Below are 20,000 nucleotides of genomic sequence, written 5' to 3'. Positions count from 1 at the left end.
ACATGCGTACACACACACACAGACACGTTCGCGGCAGCACCTCTTGATGTCGAGAAGAAGTGCACAGTGTTCAGTCGCTTTCTTGAACTCGTCCAACGCACGCTGATGATGGTAGGATTGTAGTGATGATGATAGTCGTGGTGTGGTGTCAGGGTGATGAAAGTGTCAGGTACAACAATACGGCTGCAGTGGGCGCGAGGAACCACCACAACGGCGCCAGACAGCACACGCACACGCACACACACACACACATACGAGCACAGCACGCATCATTCGCACATTTCAACCACGTATTCGCAATACCTTAAACTGCGTTGATTCGTAGGCCTCAAAGACACGAATGTCATTCTAACAACAAACAAACAACACCATCAACAAGACAATGTTGTGAGTTATCCACTGCTGTGCATGCACATAGAACATGCGTGTCGGTGTCCAGACACACACGCACACACGCACATTCACGGCTGACCTCTCGTGCGCCGATTCGGATGAGACGAAGCATGTCCGAGAACTGCGAGAAAATGACGACTTTGTTCCAATGCCCGGTTGGTTTTGAAAACACGCGGCGCAGAGCACGTAGCACCTCGCACACCTTCGAGCTGTGTCCGCCTGTTGTGTCAGCCATGTTGGGTTAGTGATGAGCGGCAGCACAACGGTACGAAGGAAGTTGGATGTGTGTGTGTGTGCGTGTGTGAATGTGTGCGTGCGTGCGTGTGCATGTGCGTGCGTATGCGTGTGTGTGTGCGTGTGTGTGACGCGCAGTTATCGTGTCAACCAACACGAGTTGTGTGCACGCATACGCACTGGCTTGGGTGCATCATATGGACGAGCAAACACATTGAGGGAACATCGCACACCACGTGCACATTCACACCTTCAATGACAATATCCGCGAGGTCTTCGGGCTTCGACGACCTGCCCTGTGCATCACCATCACCATCACCACCGTCAGTCCTCCTCGTGCGTGCGCGTGTGTCCACGAACTGAACGGAGCGCTCATTGCAGACGGTGCGGCAGATGGGACATTTGGTGCTGGCAGGACGGCACATACGCACGCGTGAGAGCGTGTGTTTGGGTGGGGGAGTGCATGTGCATGTTGAGTTGAGTGTGCGTATGCAAGGGGGTGTGTTTGTACTCCACTGTGTGAGTGAGTCAATGTGATGCAGCGGTTGATGATGATGATGATGATGATGATGATGATGATGATGATGATGATGATGATGATGATGATGATGACGATGATGATGATGATGATGATGATGATGATGACGACGACGACATCTGGGTGTCGATCGTCAAACGCAATGCGTGGTGTGGACGGCAATCCAACACAATCACGGCCCATCATCGTGCCCACCACACCCTCACACATAATGTCATGTGTGTACCTCTACCTTGTCTTGTTGCGAAAGAGCTCTTTCCAGCAATCGAAGCAGAAGCAATGGCCGCACAGCCAAACTGTCTTGCAGTCCCCAAATCCGCCGTGACACACAGTGCACTTTGTCTCCTGTGTGTGTGTGTGTGTGTGTGTGTGTGTGTGTGTGTGTGTGTGTGTGTGTGTGTGTGTGTGTGTGTGCGTGTGTGTGTGTGTGTGCGTGTGTGTGTGTGTGTGTGTGCGTGCGTGTGCATGTGTGCCCATGTGCGTGTGTGTGCATGTCCACAACCTCGCCGATGGTGCGAAGATACGTGACGCGCCCGCGGTTCCGCGCGAGAGCCATGCGGGCCGTGACGAGCTGGGATGCGTGGCTGAAGTCGATCAGATAGGGCCAAGCAGGCAGACACACCATTGCACCAGCAGCGATGCCACACACGTATGAGTAACGGTGGAAAATGAAAATGAAGGGGGAATCCAGCGGGAAGGAGGGAGCATGTGATTGTTCGTATGGCGGCATGCTCAAGCAAACACACCCGGCACTGTGACACTCACGCTGCACGCTCCCATTCGATGTTTGTGATGAATCCGGGCTGAGGTGACACGCCCGGCGGGAGCAACTTGAGGCGCTGAGTGCATGATGCAATCTGCATTGTGTGTGTGTATGTATGTGTGTGTGTTCGTTGTTGAGTGGGGGGGGGGTCCGCAGCTGTGTCACAAAAACCACGTCATGCGCATGCACACCACACCAACCAATACGCGCATTTCAGCGTTGGTGTCGTTCCATCGTACGCACGTCATCGAGGACTGAGAACCGCTCGTCCAGCGCTTGCGAGAGAGAATTGAACGTGAAAAACTCCTGCATGCATGGGAGGATGGATCCATGGATGGATTGGGATTGGTGGTGTTGGGGCGGCGCTGTCGGGGGGGGGGGTACAAGAACGTACAGCGACACACGTGTACAGACCAGACACACACACACACGCACGCACGCGTGCACACACACACACACACGCACGCGCGCACGCACGCGTGCACACGCATTCGTACCTTGCGCAGGCTGTCCATGGTGTTGGCGCCGGAGACGGGGATGCCGTGATGGCGCGCCTGATGCACGAGAAAGTCAAACACAATGTGCAGCTGGCTCTTGTGCTGACGACACGAATTGGTGCATGAATAGATGGTGCATGAATAGATGGTGTGTGAGGGCACGTGAAGATAGCGAGGCCCGAGCACGAAAGATGGCTTTCACAGCGCAGCGGCAGCGGACATGCTGATCCTCGCAAATACCGTCGTGATGCAGCATCATGATGCAGACAGTGGACAGACTCCTCACATACACGACCCCACCCATGCCCCCCTCCCTCGCCTCAATGTCCATTACGACCAACCCTGTTGTGATCGTTATAGTACATCTTGTCAACGTCCGTGCGTGTGCCAGTTCGGCGATCACCCATTGGCTTCGACGTAGTCCACCCTGCAACCACACACACACACATACAGACACACGCACACAACGCCCGCGCGTTGTTTGAGTTGACAAGCAGTAACCAGAGGTCAAGAAATCATGGGGTACCGGGGGTGAGTGGTGCTTGCAAGCACAGAAATGCTGAACCATGAACAACAAGAACATGGCAAGCACAACAATTAGCCAGCACTCGTCACAGCTAACCCAACTGGAGTCGAAGCATGTACACCTCTCACCCTTTTCGACGGATCGCTTTGCATTCGCAAAGACATGTGGTTCGTACTCGTGCATGGGGTTGCGTGCCAGACACAGGACGCAGTCACCACCGCTCTGTCGCACGTTGTGGCGGCGGTGGCGGCACGAAGGGCACGTCACAGCTGAACGCGCAGGCAACACGCGCACGCACATGTGCATGTGGGCGAGTTTGTGAATGGATGCATGTTTGTGAAATGAGTGGTTCGTGTACATGCGTAAGGTACAGATCCCCGACACAACGACGTTCAATTGTGAATCAACAGTGAAAATCATGAAATGGGCATGTGTGACCCACCATGTTGCACTTGCTCCGGTGTTGGATTCGGCAGGAGAGGAAAGAGCGCCCCCTTCACTGCTGAGCGCAAATCAAACAGTGTGTTGACCTGAATCGCCCACAGAAACATGCACAAAACAAAGGTGGCATGCGTGAACATTACATATGCGTGAGCACGAAAGCACTTATGCTTGAGCACCAGGTACAGGCGTGCACACACACACACACATGCACACACGCACGCGACGAATGCAACCCTGACCTCCATTGTGAGGAGGGCCATGAGACCGTCGACGGAAGACACGTGCGAGAACGGCGTGAACTTGCATCGCGTCGTACGCTCGCTCAGGAACGAGTGCAACTGATACACATGTGAGGGGGAGCATGAAATATAGGGAGGATGAACAGTTGTGTGTGTGTGTGTGTGTAATGTGTGTACATGTGTGCATGTGTGTGCATGTGGATAGCTCTTTGGCGAGATGTGAGGCAAGGCCAACCAAGTTAGGCTGCAAAGAATGCCAGCAGTACGCAAGCAGTGCAAACACGCACACACACACACGTTCGTGACAAAAGTGCTCTCGAGAAAGCGTTCCGAAGCCCTCAGCTGCTCGATCCAGGACACCATACTGGTCAGCAAGGTGTTCTTGTCGATCTTCTTCTCCAGCTGTGAGCAGCAACCGGTGGCATGCACACTTAATCGCATGTCTCAAGAAGCGCCAACATGTGCCACCATCATCATGGTGTTTTTCACAGCATGTTCTGCCCAAACACACACACACGCACGCACGCACACACACATACACACACACGCAAACGTACCGTGTCGAGAGTGGTGCGTTCAATCTGCACGCGCAATGTTGCATCATGTGCAATGTGCTGACGCAATCGCGACTGCATGGCTTCCAGCTCGTCTCTTCGCAACAGTGCAGAGTCATGCTGCACTGGTTGGTGGTGCTGTTGCTGGTGGTGCTGGTGCTGGTGGTCATGTAGTTGTTCTTTGTCGCCGTTTTGCTGCTGTTGCTGTTGCTGCTCGTCATTCATCTCGTTGAGCACGTCGAGGTAGTTGGTGACGGCGTGGAGACACTGATGAGGACAAGCGAACAAGAGAACAGGCGGAGGTGAGCACAGTGTCGCAGGGATGAACAGAACACACACACACACACACACACACGCACGCAGACAAAGACACACCCACGCGCCCGTGCACACACGGACACACACACAGACACACAGACACATACGCACACACATAAACGAATCCACACTGAATGGGATCACCCACCGGAAGGCGGTCGCATGAAAACTCCTTTTCGAAGCGAAGAAAATATTCAATGACCTCTTTGTAGTGACCAAGGGCTGCCGAAAGGGAGAGGTTGAACGAGGTGGGGGAAGGAGAGAGGTGGGCATGGTTGTGAAAGGAGGTTGTGACAGTATTAGCCATGCAGGCTGATGCACAATGTGTGGAAGTTGGGAGAGGGTTGAGTTGAGGTGAGGGTGCGTCCTCCCCCACGCGCTCTGTGTGTGTGTGTGTGTGTGTGTGTGTGTGTGTGTGTGTTTTCACCTTTCTTTGGATCGTGTTCCAGCAGAGCGATGCCGGCAAGAGCATTCAACGCAAAGCCTGAATAGCACATGACCATTGCAGTAAAATCACATCCAAACACGCAACACACGCACACGCAGACACAGTCACATCACAAGTGGGAAATCCCGAATACGTGCGTGAAGACGCGTTGCACGTCACACAGAAATGAACCCACATCAATGCCACGTCAACATCCACACAAAAGCGCATGTGCTTTCGCGTTCGCCTTACAGAGTTCACGCAACGATTCGCTGCAGTCAAGCGTCGCCTTGTACACCATCTTTGGGGGAGGGGCAAACGAGCAGGTGCGCACGTGAGTACGTGAATAAGCGTGTGTGTTGTGCATGTGTGTGGATGTTAAGTGGTGTGCCAAGCATGTACAGACTTGAGCATGGATATGTTTGTGCAGCTGTACGCGTGTGAATGTGCGTTAGTGTGAGGATGTGTCTCACGTCTGCATACACCCAAAGTGCGGGTACAACCCACCTCCTTCTGCACATGCTGCATCGAGTGCGTCGTCGTGGTCTTGCGGAGGCGAAGGCCGGGAATGTTCAGCGCACTTGGATGACAGCACGCCTTGCGCAGGTCTGATGGCGACCCAATAGTCGTGATGATGATGATCATAACGATTGGCACATCGGCGAATGGGACAGTGGAATGCCAAAGCGCACGAGAGGGGAATCCACATGTTGCGATAGACAAGCAAACACCAAACACACATGCGACCAGCACAGATAGCCATGTCCACGTCGGCAACCCCACAATGAATGACGTGACAAACAGCACCGTACCGAGCATGGGCTGCAAGATGGCCTTGTACGCGCGTGGATGAAGTTCAGACAAGTGCAAGCCTTTGTCCAGTCTCCGAGCAGCCTGACACATGCCAGAGACGCCAGAGAAGGTACAAATGAGCATCGTGTATGTGTGTGGTGAGTGCATGTGTAATGTGTGTGGTGTGTGCGTGTGGACATGTGCGTATGTGCATGTGTGTGGTGAGTGCATGAGTAATGTGTGTGTGTGTGTGTGTGTGTGTGTACTCACTCTGCTGACGCGCGACTTGCATTCCTCCAGGATTTGATTGTAGCAGTAGCGCTCCAGTTCGGAGAAGCGGAGGGTGTGGCGGCTGAGCAGGGCCGATGCAGTGTGGTTGGCGAGATGCGCTGTGACCATGGAGCAACGAACGCTCATTGATGTTCTACACAAAAGCGCACGTGTACACTGAAGCACACGCCACAACATATGCACATGCACACGCACACACGCACACACACACACTCACTCACACAGACACTCTCGCACGCACACACACACACACTCACTCCAACGCACACACACACACGGGCTCACATGACTGATTGCGGCGGGAGCTGAAATTCATCCTTGACATCCTCTTTCGTGGATCGCCACGCAAATGACATCACAAGACGCTGAATGTCGTGTGAACCATCAGGAAGCAGCTGGTTTCGGTCACAGACGTATGCGTCGAACATGCGCGGTGTGCCCATGTCAATGTCGAAGAAGCCAAAGATGCCAAACAAGTCTGACACGCTTGTTGTCATCGGCGTTCCCGTCACGCACCACCGATTCACAGCCTTGAAGTTCCTGCACAAGCGTATGTGTGTGTGTGTGTGTGTGTGTGTGTGTGTGTGTGTGTGTGCGTACGCGCGAGCATTGCGTTCATCGTACAGGGACAAGTAACATGCACGACAGCAGCGAAGGCAGCGAAGGCCAACACCGGTGCACCACATGTCATGGACCTTACCACGCCATCTCTGTGGCCTTTTGCGTGCCCATCTCAATCATTTGCGCCTCGTCCAAGCAAACGCGCCACCACTCCAGCAGCATCAGCGGACTGTACGCAACGAAAAAGCAGAGAGATGACAGGAGGGCACACGTGAGTGCTGTGAGGGTGTAAGCGGGGAATTTGACATTGCCACCGACAATGCTTACAGAACTGCTGTCTCACACACTGGCACACACACACACACGCACACATTCACACATGCATACACGCGCACTTACACACACACACACACACACAACGCACCACATGTATGTGCGCGGCTTGCTGCTGGTTCTGCGTCGGGTGCTGTGTCGCGGATTCTTGAACGCTTTCCAAAAGTGGATATCATCACGCAGCACCTGCACGCAGACACACGCACACGTACGCAGCCACACACACATATATGTGTGCAATTGTGAACAGAAATGGATGGGTTCAAGTGTGAGGTGAAACTGGAGACATGTGTCGGTACTGAAATCACCATCATCTCCCGCTTCCTTCCCCTTCCTTCACGCTGCCATGATCAAGACCACTGTTACCTTGTACGTTGTCACGACAATGTCGTATGTTGCGACGATTGCGGGGTGAAGAGAGCCAAGCTTCTTTGCGCCCGTGTAATCGAGAATGCGCACAGCTGTCGGCTGAGTTGTGTGCGAGGTGCGCGAGGAATGATGTGACGCGGCATGATACAGAGCAGTGAACGCTGCAACGATACAATAGAGCATGTCCACAGACACATTGGAAACCTATTCACACAGGTCAGGAAACAGACAAACAAACTGGCAGGTACACGCACACAACCACACACACACACACACACAACCACACACACGTACACGCACGCACACACACACACAACCACACACACGTACACGCACGTGCGCACACAACCACACACACACACACACAATTCACACTCACTGCGTTGCGTTTGACTTCGTCGCACCACTGCGCACAGATGCGCGCTGGTGATACGATGAGTGTGGAATTGGCAACGAGGTGCTCCTGTTTGCGCAGACAATCTGTGCAGAGCACGTGTTCGCGCGCAATCAACTTTCGTGTCTCAGCATCAATGTCGTGGGTGTACAGCACAAAGGGAACACTGCACTTTGCGCAATGCCACTCATGTGGACCCAGTTTCTTCTGTTCGACAGCAGTCATGGACGCAGGTGCCACTGCTGCTTGAAACGGCACCACGGCCGCTGCTGTTGTTATCATTGCTGTTGTTGCTGTTGGTGTTGAAAAGGGCACCACTGTAGGCACATGTGCTGTTGTCATTGTTGCTGTTGCTGTTGGTGTTGAAAAGGGCACCACTGTAGGCACATGTGCTGTTGTCATTGTTGCTGTTGCTGTTGGTGTTGAAAAGGGCACCACTGTTGGCACATGTGCTGTTGTTGTCATTGCTGCAGGTGGTGCTGTTGTTGTCATTGCTGCTGTTGCTGTTGGTGTTGAAAAGGGCACCACTGTTGGCACATGTGCTGCTGTTGTCATTGCTGGTGCAGCTGTTGGTGTTGACATTGCTGGCACTGATGTTGGTGTTGTCATTGCTGGCACTGATGTTGGTGTTGTCATTGCTGCTGTTGCTGTTGGTGTTGGAAAGGGCACCATTGCTGGTACATGTGCTGCTGTTGTCATTGCTGGTGCTGACGCTGATGTTGGTGTTGCATAGAGCATCGTTGAAGCTGTTGATGGGTACGTGTTGGTTGAAACGCCATATCCATGGCCATTCATGCCATCGGCATCCCTTTGCATCCAGTTCATATTCGTATTGTCCTCGGTTGCTCGTTCAAGTCCCTTCGCTTGTGCCTTATCTTTTTCTTTCCCTTTTCCCTGATCTTCTTCCGCTTCTTGCAAATCCTTCTCCTCCTCTCCTTCGTCATCTCCTTCATCGTCATTGTCATCATCACCATCATCGTCATCATCGCCATCATCACCCCCGTTGCTCGGGCGCGGGTGCAGCAGCACGAGTCCAATCACTTCGAGCGTTTTGCCAAGTCCCATCTCGTCAGCGAGCAGACCGCCACGCACGCGCATCCGCCACTCTGGCGCAGCGATTGTGGCCATTTTCACGCCGTAGCGGTGGAACCACAGCGTGTTTGGCGCATCGCCCTTGATCTCCACCCAATACGGGTGGCTGCAACGCAATATATTGGTTGTGAATAAACGTGTGTATTGTGTGTGTGAATGCGTGTGCGAGTGTGTATGTGAGTGCAGAGATTGTGTGAGTGTGTGTGTGAATGTGTGCGTGTGTGTGCGTGTGTACGTGAGTGAAACAGATACATGAACGTGTCCTTGAATGCGTTGGCCCGCACGTTACTCATACGCACATCATGGGTATGTCGACGGGGTTGCGTTCCTGCTCCGCCATCCAGTGAATCGCACGCAACTGGTACGTGTTGAGCTGGGGACCAATGCCCGGTGGCTGTGTGTGTGTGTGTGTGTGTGTGTGTGTGTGTGTGTGTGTGTGTGTGTGTGTGTGTGTGTGTGCAGCCCAAACTCATGCACATACCACATGCGCTCATACAAACACCCTTGCAGAAGACACATACGCAACGCACCTGCTGCACGGTGCTGGTGTATGATCGTGCGGTTGCTCTCATGGCGTTGTGAACCTGTTCTACGCTGACGACAGGCGTGTCCTGAATCTGGCTGTCCATGGGTTGTAGATTGTAGGACAGCGCAGCGGCCAGCGTGCGGTCCATGTGGAAACTCTGTTTCGTATCGTCGAGAAGCACGTGGATGACAGTTGGGTTTGACTGCAGAGGCACATGTATGCAAGGAGAGGGTGGGGGCACAAAGGTCGGTGAGGGAAGTTGGGGGGGGGCAAATTGGTGACAAGCACACAGCACACACACCACACACACACACACACACACACAACACACACACACACACACACACACACACGCACGCACACACACGCACACATCACACGCACACACACGCACACACACACACATCACACACACACACACGCACACACACACACACGCATGCACACACACGTGCGTGAGCACCTTGGCCATGACAAAGCTGGCGTTGAGTCTGAGCAAGGGCAGCATCATCTTCATGGCAAACTGCGGCAGCAGGCCAACGTGCTCCCAGCGTGAAGCCAGACGGGACTTCAAGGTCACGCACTGCATGAAGGCGCGACCGCACTTGGCGGTGTACAGCTCTTTGCGCTCCTGGCGAAAGCGCTTCCATCCCGAGGTAAGCAGCTTGCCGTTGTTGGCTTCCATGTACACATCCAACTCCGGCCTGCTCGCATCTTGCAGTGCAGCATCCAAACACTGCTGCCATCGCCGTTCGGTCAAACGGTCCGTGTGGAGGATGTGCACGTGGCCGTAGCACGCTTCGTGCTCCTCGTCCTCGCCAACCGGCATGTCCTGCAAGACGCGGATGGTGATGGGCTGGCCATAGCACCTGCGAAACAGCTTCCGTTGGCGGCGTTCCTTGTGCGCCTGCTCAAGCGGGTTCAGCGCTTGCTTGGCTGGTGGGCTGGTTTTCGGTTGTTTGGGCTTGGGCGCGCCCCCAGCACTCGTCCGTGTCATGGCAGCGCTTGTGCTGCTGGTGCTGGTGGCGGTGTTTGTGTTGGTGCTGGCAGCAGCTGGCGCCGCTGGGTCGCATGCTCGCTGCTGCTCTGCAAACGGCAATTGCTGTTGGTTGTTTAAAGGCATTGACCACGCACCCACGGCACTGCCCACAGCCATGGCAACACTGCCATTGTAGGCATCCTCATCGCCGTCATCATCATAAACATCGTCGTCGTCATCGTCGTCAATAACCACTACATTGTCGTCGTCGCTGCCGCGGTCCTCGTCAATGACAACGACTGAGCTTGGCTGCGGTGCGCTGTCTGCAGCTGCTGATGCTGTCGCTGTGGTCTGTGTGGCTGGTGTGGTTGTTGGAACAGCTGCTGCCGAGGGTGCTGATGTGGGAGGAGGTCCCTTTGTACCGCCAGCAACCAGCACTTCCTCCGTCTGGTTCTCGGTGTTCAGCTGCTTTGGCGCAGCTGCCTTGCGTCGTGGCATGGTCAGCCACCGAGCGTGTTGATGTGAGTAGCCGATCAAGCAGTCCCTGTGCGACTGCTGCCTGGCGTGCACTGCACTGCTGCCCTGTGACTGTATTGGTGGCCCGTGTGCTCTGCGTGCGCTGGCGCTGGCGTTGTCGCTGTCGTGGTGCTTGGGGTGATACAACAAACAGAGAAACAGTAAGGAGACTGCTGGCTGGTTGCTTGTGGTGCTTGGTGGACGGAAATGTGTCTCTTTGGCTTTCTCAAACCGGGCGCGCCAAACACAAACAACAGCAACAAGCTCTGCCGCGCAAAATTCAAATCGCGTGCATGCACGCAATTTTTTTTTTTTCGTTCGAATGGTTCACAGGTGCTGTTGATTGCTCATGACACCAAGCTTCATGCATGAGAAACATCAACCTCGCCCACTCCTCGCCTTGGCTCTCTTCAGCCAGTCGGGGTGTCCTTTATTCCCGGCTGTGCGGGTGTTAGGAGCTGTTGCGCCGCGATGAGCGTGCGTGCGTGAGTGTGTGTGTGTGAGTGTGCGGTGTGAGCGAGCTGCGAGGAACATTTCTTCTGCTCCCTCGACACAAACACCACAAGCCTGCCTACCTGCCAGAGCATCCACACCAGCTTCGCACTCATCGACCGACCAGCCAACTGGACCCACTTCAAGAAAGAGCAGTAGGCACACCAAGAAGCGAGCAAGCAAGAAGCAACACCAACAGGCGAGCATGGCACCGAAGCAGGAAGACAGCGGCCTCCCCGTGGTGGTGTTCTATCCACTGAGGCGCATTGGAAACCGCAACTACAGCGTGGAGCGGAAGCTGTGGGTGGTGCGCAACGCGCTCACCCGCTACCACAAGCCCAGCCCATCGGCGGTGGTTGCAAACTACTACAAGCCATATGGCGCGCTCGCGGCCCTCAAGAACGCCGTGGCCGAGGCCAACCAGGGCAAGGGCGTTCGCGTGCTCATCGTCTGCCACGGCTGCAGGGTTCGCCCCGATGGCGTCCAGTAAGTGGATTCATCTGCTTGTGTTTGGGGTACTGTGGTGGTGAATGCGCTCTGTTTGCTTCGACAACACATCCACACACATCCACACACGCACACACACACACGAACACACACACAAACACTCACACACACCCACACACACCACCCCTGCCTCTTCAACACCCCACCTCACACGCCGTCTTGCCTCTTCTGCGTGTGAACATCCTCACCAGACTAAGCGACGGCCGTGACATGTACCTGCACCGCGGCGACATCATGAACGCCATAAGCGAAGGCGTGGGGAAGAAAGGCGGCAAAGGCTACATCTACGCCGCCTGCTGCCACAGCGCTGACGGGGATGACACACCATTCGTCACCTCGGGCAACAACGTCGTGTACAACGGCTTTGGCCTCGGCAAAGGCGCCTTTGTGCCCACCGTTCGCCGTGCTGTTCGTGCCATGTAAACAAACCCACTAGCCCACACTGCATGCGGCTCCACACAAGTGCCTAAGTGCGAGCCCTCTGCCCCTTCAACAACAATCCCTTCGCCCCTGCCAATCCTTGGCTTCCTTTGTCTGTCTCTTGAGGCGCAGCCACTAGTTTTTTTGTGGTTGTGTTCATTGTGTGCGTGTGTGTGCTGTGGCAAGCGCCACTAACCCCCTGCCTCCATTGTCAGCGACAAGCTGCACGGCGATAAAATGAACTGCACTGCTTTGGCAATTGCGGTTTGTATCCATCTCGCATACACGAAAACGACCCTCAAAAAGCAATCATGCACATCAGACACGAAGCAACAGGGGAGAAAGAAGCAAACACGCAAAAGGAGGGCGAGACAGCACACACACACACACACACACACACAACGTTCACCATGGACAAAGTGTACAGAAACACAGAAGAAACAGCACAGACGTCAACCAACCAAAGCAAGGACAGCAAACACACACACACACATGTACAAGGGAATGTGATCATGGGATGGTGGTTCTCTCCTTGATTGCGCCGGTGAGGATGGTGTTGATGCTGTCGGAGAGCGGCACTTTGCGGTAAAATTTCACCAGCGCCTGGCAGGATGTGACAGCAGCGGCGCAGTGCGTGAGGTGACGCGAAGGAGCGAGGCACAAGCATTGGCATCCATTCTTGTGGGCGAGCACAAAGGAGGGCAATAAACAGACAGACAGACAGACAGACAGACAGACACACCTCGACGCTGTCGAAGGAGAGGGGTTTCGCGAGGCCGTAGAGGACGCCATCATACAGCACGGGGATGTGCTTCACCTCACCGTCATACCTAGGGAACGCAACGCACCAATGGTGACTCGTTGGCAGGTCACAAGCGCAAGCAACATTGGCAACACACACACACACATGCGCACAAACACACGCACACACACACACACACGTGCACACAAACACACACAGAGGCATGGAGAGCGCAACGTACACAACATCCATGGTGTAAGGGTGACCGCGCCCACTCTTGCGGACGAGGAAGGTTCCCACAGGCTGCCCTGCCAAGTAGCGCTGCAACGCACGCACAACACATGGTGGCGAGGAAATGGGCGGTGAGGACCGCAGGCACCAGACACACACAGACACACGCAGACACACACACACACACACACACACAGACACACATAGACGCACACACGTAGACACACACACACACACCTTTGCGTCTGTGCGGCTGATCTGGCCGAGGTAGTACATGGCGAGACCGGACTGCTGGGGAGCAGCGGCCGGCGGTGGACGAGCAGGCGCCGCCTCCTCACGCTTCTAATGGGAACACACACATATGGCTGTGAGCTTAAGTTCAATGCTGGCGTCGACAACAAAGCCAAACAAAACTATTAGGGATCACATGCTGGACTGAGGACGAACGCACACACACACGCGCAGACACACGCACGCAGACACACACGCGCGCGCACACACACACGCACGCACACAGACACACACAGCCACAGACACACACACACACACACAACACGACCCGACCTTGAGCTTGACCTCCTCGTAGTTGCTGGCGGCCTGATTCGCCTTGGCCGTCTGCTCAAGATCAGCAAGGATGTCCTGATGCCCATTGGAACGAAATGGTGACGAGGGAGACGAAGATTGTGGAAGAGAGAGAGAGAGGGGGGGGGGAAGGTGAGGCGATTGAAGTCATGGGAGGAGCGGGATGAAGCAAGAAGAAACGCAAGGCAGACAGGCAGACAAGTAAAGAGGCAGACAAGCAGGCACACACACACACACACACACACACACACACACACACACACACACACACACACACACACACACACACACACACACACGTGCGCACCTTTTCCTTGCGTTCTGATTCATCGAGCAGAGACTTCATGCTGGCGTGGTGCGTCTCCAGCGCAACAGCATTCTGCTCCGTGCCCGCGCTCGCCCGCTTTGTCTCGTTCAGCTGCACACACACGCATGAAAGAAACGAGAGACGTAAGGCATAGACAAGGAAAGTGTTGTGGCACACTGAAACGGCCGCCAGAAGTGCAAGAAGCGAGCGAGAGAGCGAAAGAACGAGCGAACGAATCAGCAGACGCAAACAAACAAACAAACGAACAAGCAAACAAACAAACAAACAAACAAGCGCACACAAACGCGCGTGCACGCCATGTGTGACGACGGTGTGCACCTGCAAGTGTTCGCGGAGCATTCTGGAGATCATCTGCTGCGCCTTCAGACTCCGCTCCAACTCTTTCATTTGCTGTTGGGAATAAGCACACATGGGCGATGGTTTGAGCGCAAGCAAAGCAAAACCCATTGTACAAGCGAACACACACACACATACACACACACACACAGACATGGACATAGACACACACACAAGACGCGGACATAGACACACACATAAGACGCGGACCTTGTCCAAGTGTGCGAGGCCCTCCTTGTCAACGGGTTCGGGCGGCTGCTCATATGCCTCGACGGGCGGGGCCTGGCGCTCATGACGGAAGTCGCGGTGCTGCCGTGCAAGCCGCTCCCGCAGCGCATACACGTTGCTCACGTAGATGTCATCATCCGCAAGCTCGTCGTCAAACTGAACGTCGTTCTCCCCGGCCCGCGGCGCAGTCCTGTGTGCGCGCGCGCGTGCGTGTGTGCGTGTGCATTTGTGAGGGAGGAAGCAAGCACAAGGCATGTAGAGAGACAGGGCGCGTATGTGTCCGCGCAGCCACACAGAGCAGCAGCACTTACTTGTACGGGTAGGCCAGTGTTGTTTCCAGCTCCGCGTTGTAGTATGCCAGGCTCACAGATTGGAAGTGGCGAATCAAATCCTGCACACACACACACACACACACACAACAAGCGAATGGATGAGGATGCATGTATCGTCAGTCTTCCGGCAATGCACACACACACACACAGACACAGACAGACAGACAGACAGACGCATACACACACACACACACACACACACACACACACACACACACACACACACACACACCATTGTGCCAGCAAGCGCGGAGAGCGCAAACCAGAAGAGCACATGACATACCGCAACAGATGGGAAGGTCGTTGGTTCGGAGAAGCCAAACTTGCCCTTGCTCTCGACAATCACGATATGCCGCACCTCACTGTACACACGCACACACGCGCACGCAGAAATGAAGCAACCAAAGCATGTAATTGTGAGCACACACAAAGCCGCACGCTTGGATCGACATGCACGCGTGCTTGTGCATGTGCATGTGCATGCATGTTTGTGCTTGTGCTTGTGCGTGTGTGTGTACGTATGTGGTGTGACCGACTGACAGGAATTTGACGGTGAGGGTGAAGCCGCGTCGAGTTCGGCTCGCGCGAACGAGGAACGATCCGTCTGCAATTTTCACAGCGTCACACCAGTACACACGTGAGGCTTGGTCAAGACACATCCGTCATATCAAGGGCGTACACACACGCACGCACTTACACACATGCGCGTACGTTGCCACACATTCTCATCCCCTCGCCAAAAACACACACCTGCAAGCGGGGCCAGCGTTGCCTCTGCGGCGGCGCGGTCCATGTTGCCGGCGTACCACGCGTCGTCCATCACCTGCTCCTTCTGCGAGACCGTGTTCACTCGCGGGCGGGGCGTGCGCGGTGGGGGCGGCCGAGGCGATTTCGTCTGTACGACAAACACACATGGTCATGTACATTGGTGAGGATGTCATGCACACCAAGCACACGTCGCATCACACACATCGCGACACACACACATACACACACACACACACAGACGGACAGACAGACACAGACACAGACACACGCACCACTGTTGGCTGGCGCGGGAGGACGACGTTTTCGTAGTTTGACTGGGTCACGAGCGAGCTGGCCGGACGGCGCACAGAGGCCTTCCGACGCGGGTGCAGCGGTGGCGCAGCGCCCGAGGCCGTGGTGGGCAGCCCACCGCACTTGCACTTGCCAATGAGCAGCTTGACGGCGTTGCACTGTGCGGCGTGCTCCACCGCGGCCTTGCCCATCTCTCGGGGTGCAGGCATGAGGAACAGGTGGCCCCACGCCTTGCCGAGCGCCTCCGCATCAACCTTCGTCGACTTGTAGTTTCCAAGCACCCTGGGTGCACAAGCCAGGCGGGGATCGAAAACAAGTGTCGTGGCAGGGTGTGGGTGGGGTTGGTGGTGGCACAGCAAGCTACCAAACATGCGAGCAAGTAACGTACACACAAAACATAACACACCGACCGACAGACACACACACACACACAGACAGACAGACACACACACACAGACAGACACACACACATACCGAAGCAGACACACCCCGACACGCACAGAGACACAGAGACACACACAGACAGACACGCAGCACGACCAGCGGCGCCGCACCTGCCGAGGTGGGCGAGGAGGACCTCCATGATCTTCTGCCTCTGGGGCGGGAGCTGCGGCACGAGGCGGTCGAGCTCAGCCACCTGCTCGGCCTCCGTCGGCAGCAGCGCAGCGGCGATGAAGCGGTCGTACCACGCAAACGGCACCAGCGGCTCTGGCAGCTCGGCAAAGTAGCGCTTGAGCAGCGTTGCCACCACGTGTGCATCCTGGCCCTCAAGCGTCTTCTACTCAGGAGGGAGGAGGAGGAGGAGGAGGAGGAGGAGGAGGAGGAGGAGGAGGAGGAAGAGGAGGGGAGGGCGTTTGAAAATGCGTATTAATACCATCGCAAGCTGAACACCAGCAGATAACACACACACACACACACGATAGAGATGCCATTGGGACGTACGTTTGGGTCCATGAGGAGCTCTGCCTGCAGGACGCGGACACGCGACACGTTGCCCATCTGAACATACAGATGCTGGTGGTGATGATGATGATCGATGATTGATGGTGATGTGTCGTGTGTGAGTTCCAGGCGAAGACGATGCAGAAAAATGGAAGCGTGTAGGGAACCGGGGCATGGAACATGGGGATGAAAACGCCAACAAGCACGCTGGTAGACAGGGAGGTCGACACCAAATAGAAACGCACACGCACATTGACGCACAACCTCAAACATGTGCACATGAATGAGTGAACAAAAAAAACGGACACAAGGGCAGGGGCGAGCGGGCGTACCGATGTCTTGAGGCCCTTTCCGCTCTCCAGCGCTTGAATGCACTTCTCAATGACAATGGGAACCTCTTTGCCCGTGTGCATCTGCCCTTCCAGCGGCACACCAAACATGTGCCCGCACTCTGCACACACACATATGCAAGCGACGGTGATGAGACCAAAAGTTGCAACGTGATAACGACGGCAAGGGAGCAGCTACGCACACACACAAAAACAAACTAACAGACACATACACACACACACACACACAAACAGACACACACACACACACACACACACACACACACACGTATACACAGAGCGCATGACGCACTTGCTCCGGCGGGGAGTGGGGAGTGTGTGATTGCCATTTCGGGCTGGCAGGACGGCACCTGGTACAGGTACTGTCGTGACACATTGTACCCACACACTGTTGGTTTGGTGTGTGTGTGTGCGTGTGTGTTGTATACGTGTGTTGTGTGTGATATGGTTTGTTGTGAGATGTGGCACGACGGGGCGCGTGATCATCAGTCACGAACGTCTCTACAGCAGCAGGACAAGCAGCAGAATAGCGTGACGCCAGTTCATGTTATGTGCAGCAGCATGCATGCCTGCGCACCTGTGCACTGGAGGCCCTGTGTCTGCAGGCCAAAGAGGGGCTTGAGGCTTGAGTCACACCACGTCATGTTGGCGTAGCTCTTCAGCTTGAACCGGTGGCCCTTCACAACAACAACGCTGTCGTGTGGATCCTCAATCTGCCCCGCATACGTGCGCATACGAGTACCAACGTGAGAGTAGTGTGAGGGGTGAGGGAGGGAGTGAGGAAGGGAATGCAAAAAGGGAGGATACGCACGCGTATGTACATGCGCGCGTGTGGCGCCACTGACGACGGCGCGATGAAGAAGCAGAACAATTTCCAAACACACACGAAAGTCACACACACACACACACACACACACACACCGGGACGAGGTCCATAATCTGCACGGGGTCAAACTCCTCAGTCTTTGAGAGCTGGCAGCGCTGCTGGAACGTCATCGATGCCTGCAGGCAACAAGGAACATTGGAGATGCACGAAATGAGCCCCGGGGGGGGGAAGCGACCACCACTCTTGAGACGCAGTGTTTCGCACTCCCATAAGCACATCAAGCGCAACAAGCACGACAAGCACAACAACAACACCAACACCAACAAAAGACGTACGGTGTTTGTTGTCTGCCCCAGAATCTCCTCGATGCACGCCATCACCATCTTCCTGTGCGGTGTATCATCAACCCCGAGGCTTTGCAGCTTCTTGTGGTTCAGCGACTTGAGCTTCCCGCCAGTCACTCCTTTGTCCAGAAACAGCAGCGCGTAGTCATTGAGCTTCGTCTGCAGTGCGGTTGTGCACGTGGTGTGTATGTGTGTGTGTGGGGTGGGAGGCGGATGAGGTGAGTACGTGACAGCCCAGAGGCCATAGCATGCTCAGATGGCACACCGATACACGAAGAAAACATGACGCAAACAAGCGCGCGCACACAAGCCGGCATGCACAAAAAAAAACCACACACACACACACACAAACGAGGCAACATGCACACACACACACACACACACACACACACACACGAACGAGGCAACATGCACAAACAAAGCACAAGCGCGCACACACACACACACACACACACACACACGCACGCACGCACGCACGAGGCAACGCACCGCGACCATGAAGAGGTGCACGTCCTCCACAGTCCAGTCATCGATGGGCCGCGATGACGGGCGCACAATGTTGCGGTTGGGAATGCACTCTGAAGCGCTGTTGTTCTCCACAAAGAACTTGCTCCGCTTGTGGCACGTGAAGCCACACACTGCACGGCACATTGGCGAGACCAGCTGTGAGCTGGGTCACACAACTGACCATGTTCACGCAATCGGACACGCACACCATGCCATGCGAACACAATTGCAACACAACCGCTTTCACACCTGCATGCACACACACTCACACACAGACACTTGCTTAACACCCGCCCACACACACACACACACACACACACACACACACACACACACACACACACACACACACACACACACACACACACACACACCAGTGCATTGGACGGCCTCGCCAGCCATGCCAGCTCCCCAGATAAAGGCATGCGTGTGCCAATCGACCGTTGGCACGGTAACTGTGATGGGCTCAAACTTGTGGCCCACGCCAGCTTGCTTATAGGGCTGCACATAGCTCCAAGGGAAAGCGCCCTCCTTCAAGTTGCGGCGCGAGACGCCTGTGCCCCATTCACCTGTGACCAGCAAACAGCGGCGCTATGAGTCATGGCAAACACCTCAAACACAGATAATAATGGATGTGCAAAGGTGCACTGCGCTGCGCCATGCCATGCACACACACAGACACACAGACACACATCCCACATCCCACACATCCCCCATCCACCCACCCACCCACACACCCACACCCACACCCACACACACACACCCACACCCACACCCACACCACCACACACACACACACACACACACACACACACACACCACACCCAACACGCAGCCACACCTTCATGTACAACGTAGACATCAATCAGATCGCCAGCCTGCAAGTCCAGTTCGTCGTCCTCTTGTGCCTCAAAGTTGTAGAGGGCCCGGAAGGTCTGCACCTCCTGATTCTCGGCCATGGTTGGCTGGTTGGTTGGGGGCAGATGGC

At 55.1% G+C, this 20,000-nt stretch overlaps 3 protein-coding genes across 3 annotated transcripts in view; 1 reads left to right on the top strand and 2 right to left on the bottom strand.

The window, feature by feature from the left end:
* Positions 1-10,768, bottom strand: part of PTSG_04803 (uncharacterized protein) — a gene marked incomplete at both ends in the record, with an annotated part of 11,377 nt that extends 609 nt beyond the window's left edge. The window contains 30 exons of the mRNA XM_004994063.1: positions 41-102; positions 304-348; positions 473-612; positions 878-1,035; positions 1,398-1,510; positions 1,668-1,749; positions 1,931-2,004; positions 2,172-2,234; positions 2,426-2,527; positions 2,767-2,852; positions 3,080-3,220; positions 3,394-3,481; positions 3,635-3,733; positions 3,932-4,036; positions 4,192-4,455; positions 4,655-4,728; positions 4,934-4,990; positions 5,186-5,234; positions 5,441-5,541; positions 5,746-5,827; positions 5,996-6,077; positions 6,302-6,556; positions 6,717-6,806; positions 7,002-7,096; positions 7,277-7,378; positions 7,659-7,880; positions 8,343-8,871; positions 9,065-9,159; positions 9,296-9,493; positions 9,755-10,768. Coding sequence (XP_004994120.1) covers positions 41-102; positions 304-348; positions 473-612; positions 878-1,035; positions 1,398-1,510; positions 1,668-1,749; positions 1,931-2,004; positions 2,172-2,234; positions 2,426-2,527; positions 2,767-2,852; positions 3,080-3,220; positions 3,394-3,481; positions 3,635-3,733; positions 3,932-4,036; positions 4,192-4,455; positions 4,655-4,728; positions 4,934-4,990; positions 5,186-5,234; positions 5,441-5,541; positions 5,746-5,827; positions 5,996-6,077; positions 6,302-6,556; positions 6,717-6,806; positions 7,002-7,096; positions 7,277-7,378; positions 7,659-7,880; positions 8,343-8,871; positions 9,065-9,159; positions 9,296-9,493; positions 9,755-10,768 — 4,667 coding nt within the window. The remainder of the gene's footprint in view (positions 1-40; positions 103-303; positions 349-472; positions 613-877; positions 1,036-1,397; positions 1,511-1,667; positions 1,750-1,930; positions 2,005-2,171; positions 2,235-2,425; positions 2,528-2,766; positions 2,853-3,079; positions 3,221-3,393; positions 3,482-3,634; positions 3,734-3,931; positions 4,037-4,191; positions 4,456-4,654; positions 4,729-4,933; positions 4,991-5,185; positions 5,235-5,440; positions 5,542-5,745; positions 5,828-5,995; positions 6,078-6,301; positions 6,557-6,716; positions 6,807-7,001; positions 7,097-7,276; positions 7,379-7,658; positions 7,881-8,342; positions 8,872-9,064; positions 9,160-9,295; positions 9,494-9,754) is intronic.
* A 715-nt stretch (positions 10,769-11,483) lies between these two features.
* On the top strand, positions 11,484-12,208 carry PTSG_04802 (uncharacterized protein; the record flags this gene model as incomplete). Its single annotated transcript, XM_004994062.1, has 2 exons — positions 11,484-11,764; positions 11,977-12,208. The coding sequence occupies 2 exons, from the start codon at positions 11,484-11,486 to the stop codon at positions 12,206-12,208; spliced, it is 513 nt and encodes a 170-aa protein (XP_004994119.1).
* A 507-nt stretch (positions 12,209-12,715) lies between these two features.
* Positions 12,716-19,971, bottom strand: PTSG_04801 (uncharacterized protein; the record flags this gene model as incomplete). Its single annotated transcript, XM_004994061.1, has 23 exons — positions 12,716-12,808; positions 12,948-13,035; positions 13,189-13,268; positions 13,416-13,520; positions 13,743-13,817; positions 14,068-14,178; positions 14,407-14,478; positions 14,635-14,842; positions 14,964-15,043; positions 15,268-15,346; positions 15,525-15,588; positions 15,735-15,879; positions 16,025-16,325; positions 16,598-16,821; positions 16,986-17,057; positions 17,318-17,436; positions 17,628-17,723; positions 17,913-18,048; positions 18,257-18,337; positions 18,497-18,664; positions 18,995-19,143; positions 19,387-19,581; positions 19,854-19,971. 23 exons carry the CDS (start codon positions 19,969-19,971, stop codon positions 12,716-12,718), a joined length of 2,859 nt encoding a protein of 952 aa, XP_004994118.1.
* Between the last annotated feature and the right edge of the window lie 29 nt (positions 19,972-20,000).

This window comes from Salpingoeca rosetta (genome assembly GCF_000188695.1).
Source record: "Salpingoeca rosetta unplaced genomic scaffold supercont1.11, whole genome shotgun sequence".
NCBI classification, from domain to species: Eukaryota; class Choanoflagellata; order Craspedida; family Salpingoecidae; genus Salpingoeca; species Salpingoeca rosetta.
Note: the sequence above shows the minus strand (reverse complement) of the source record. Positions and strands in the feature narration are given on the sequence as shown.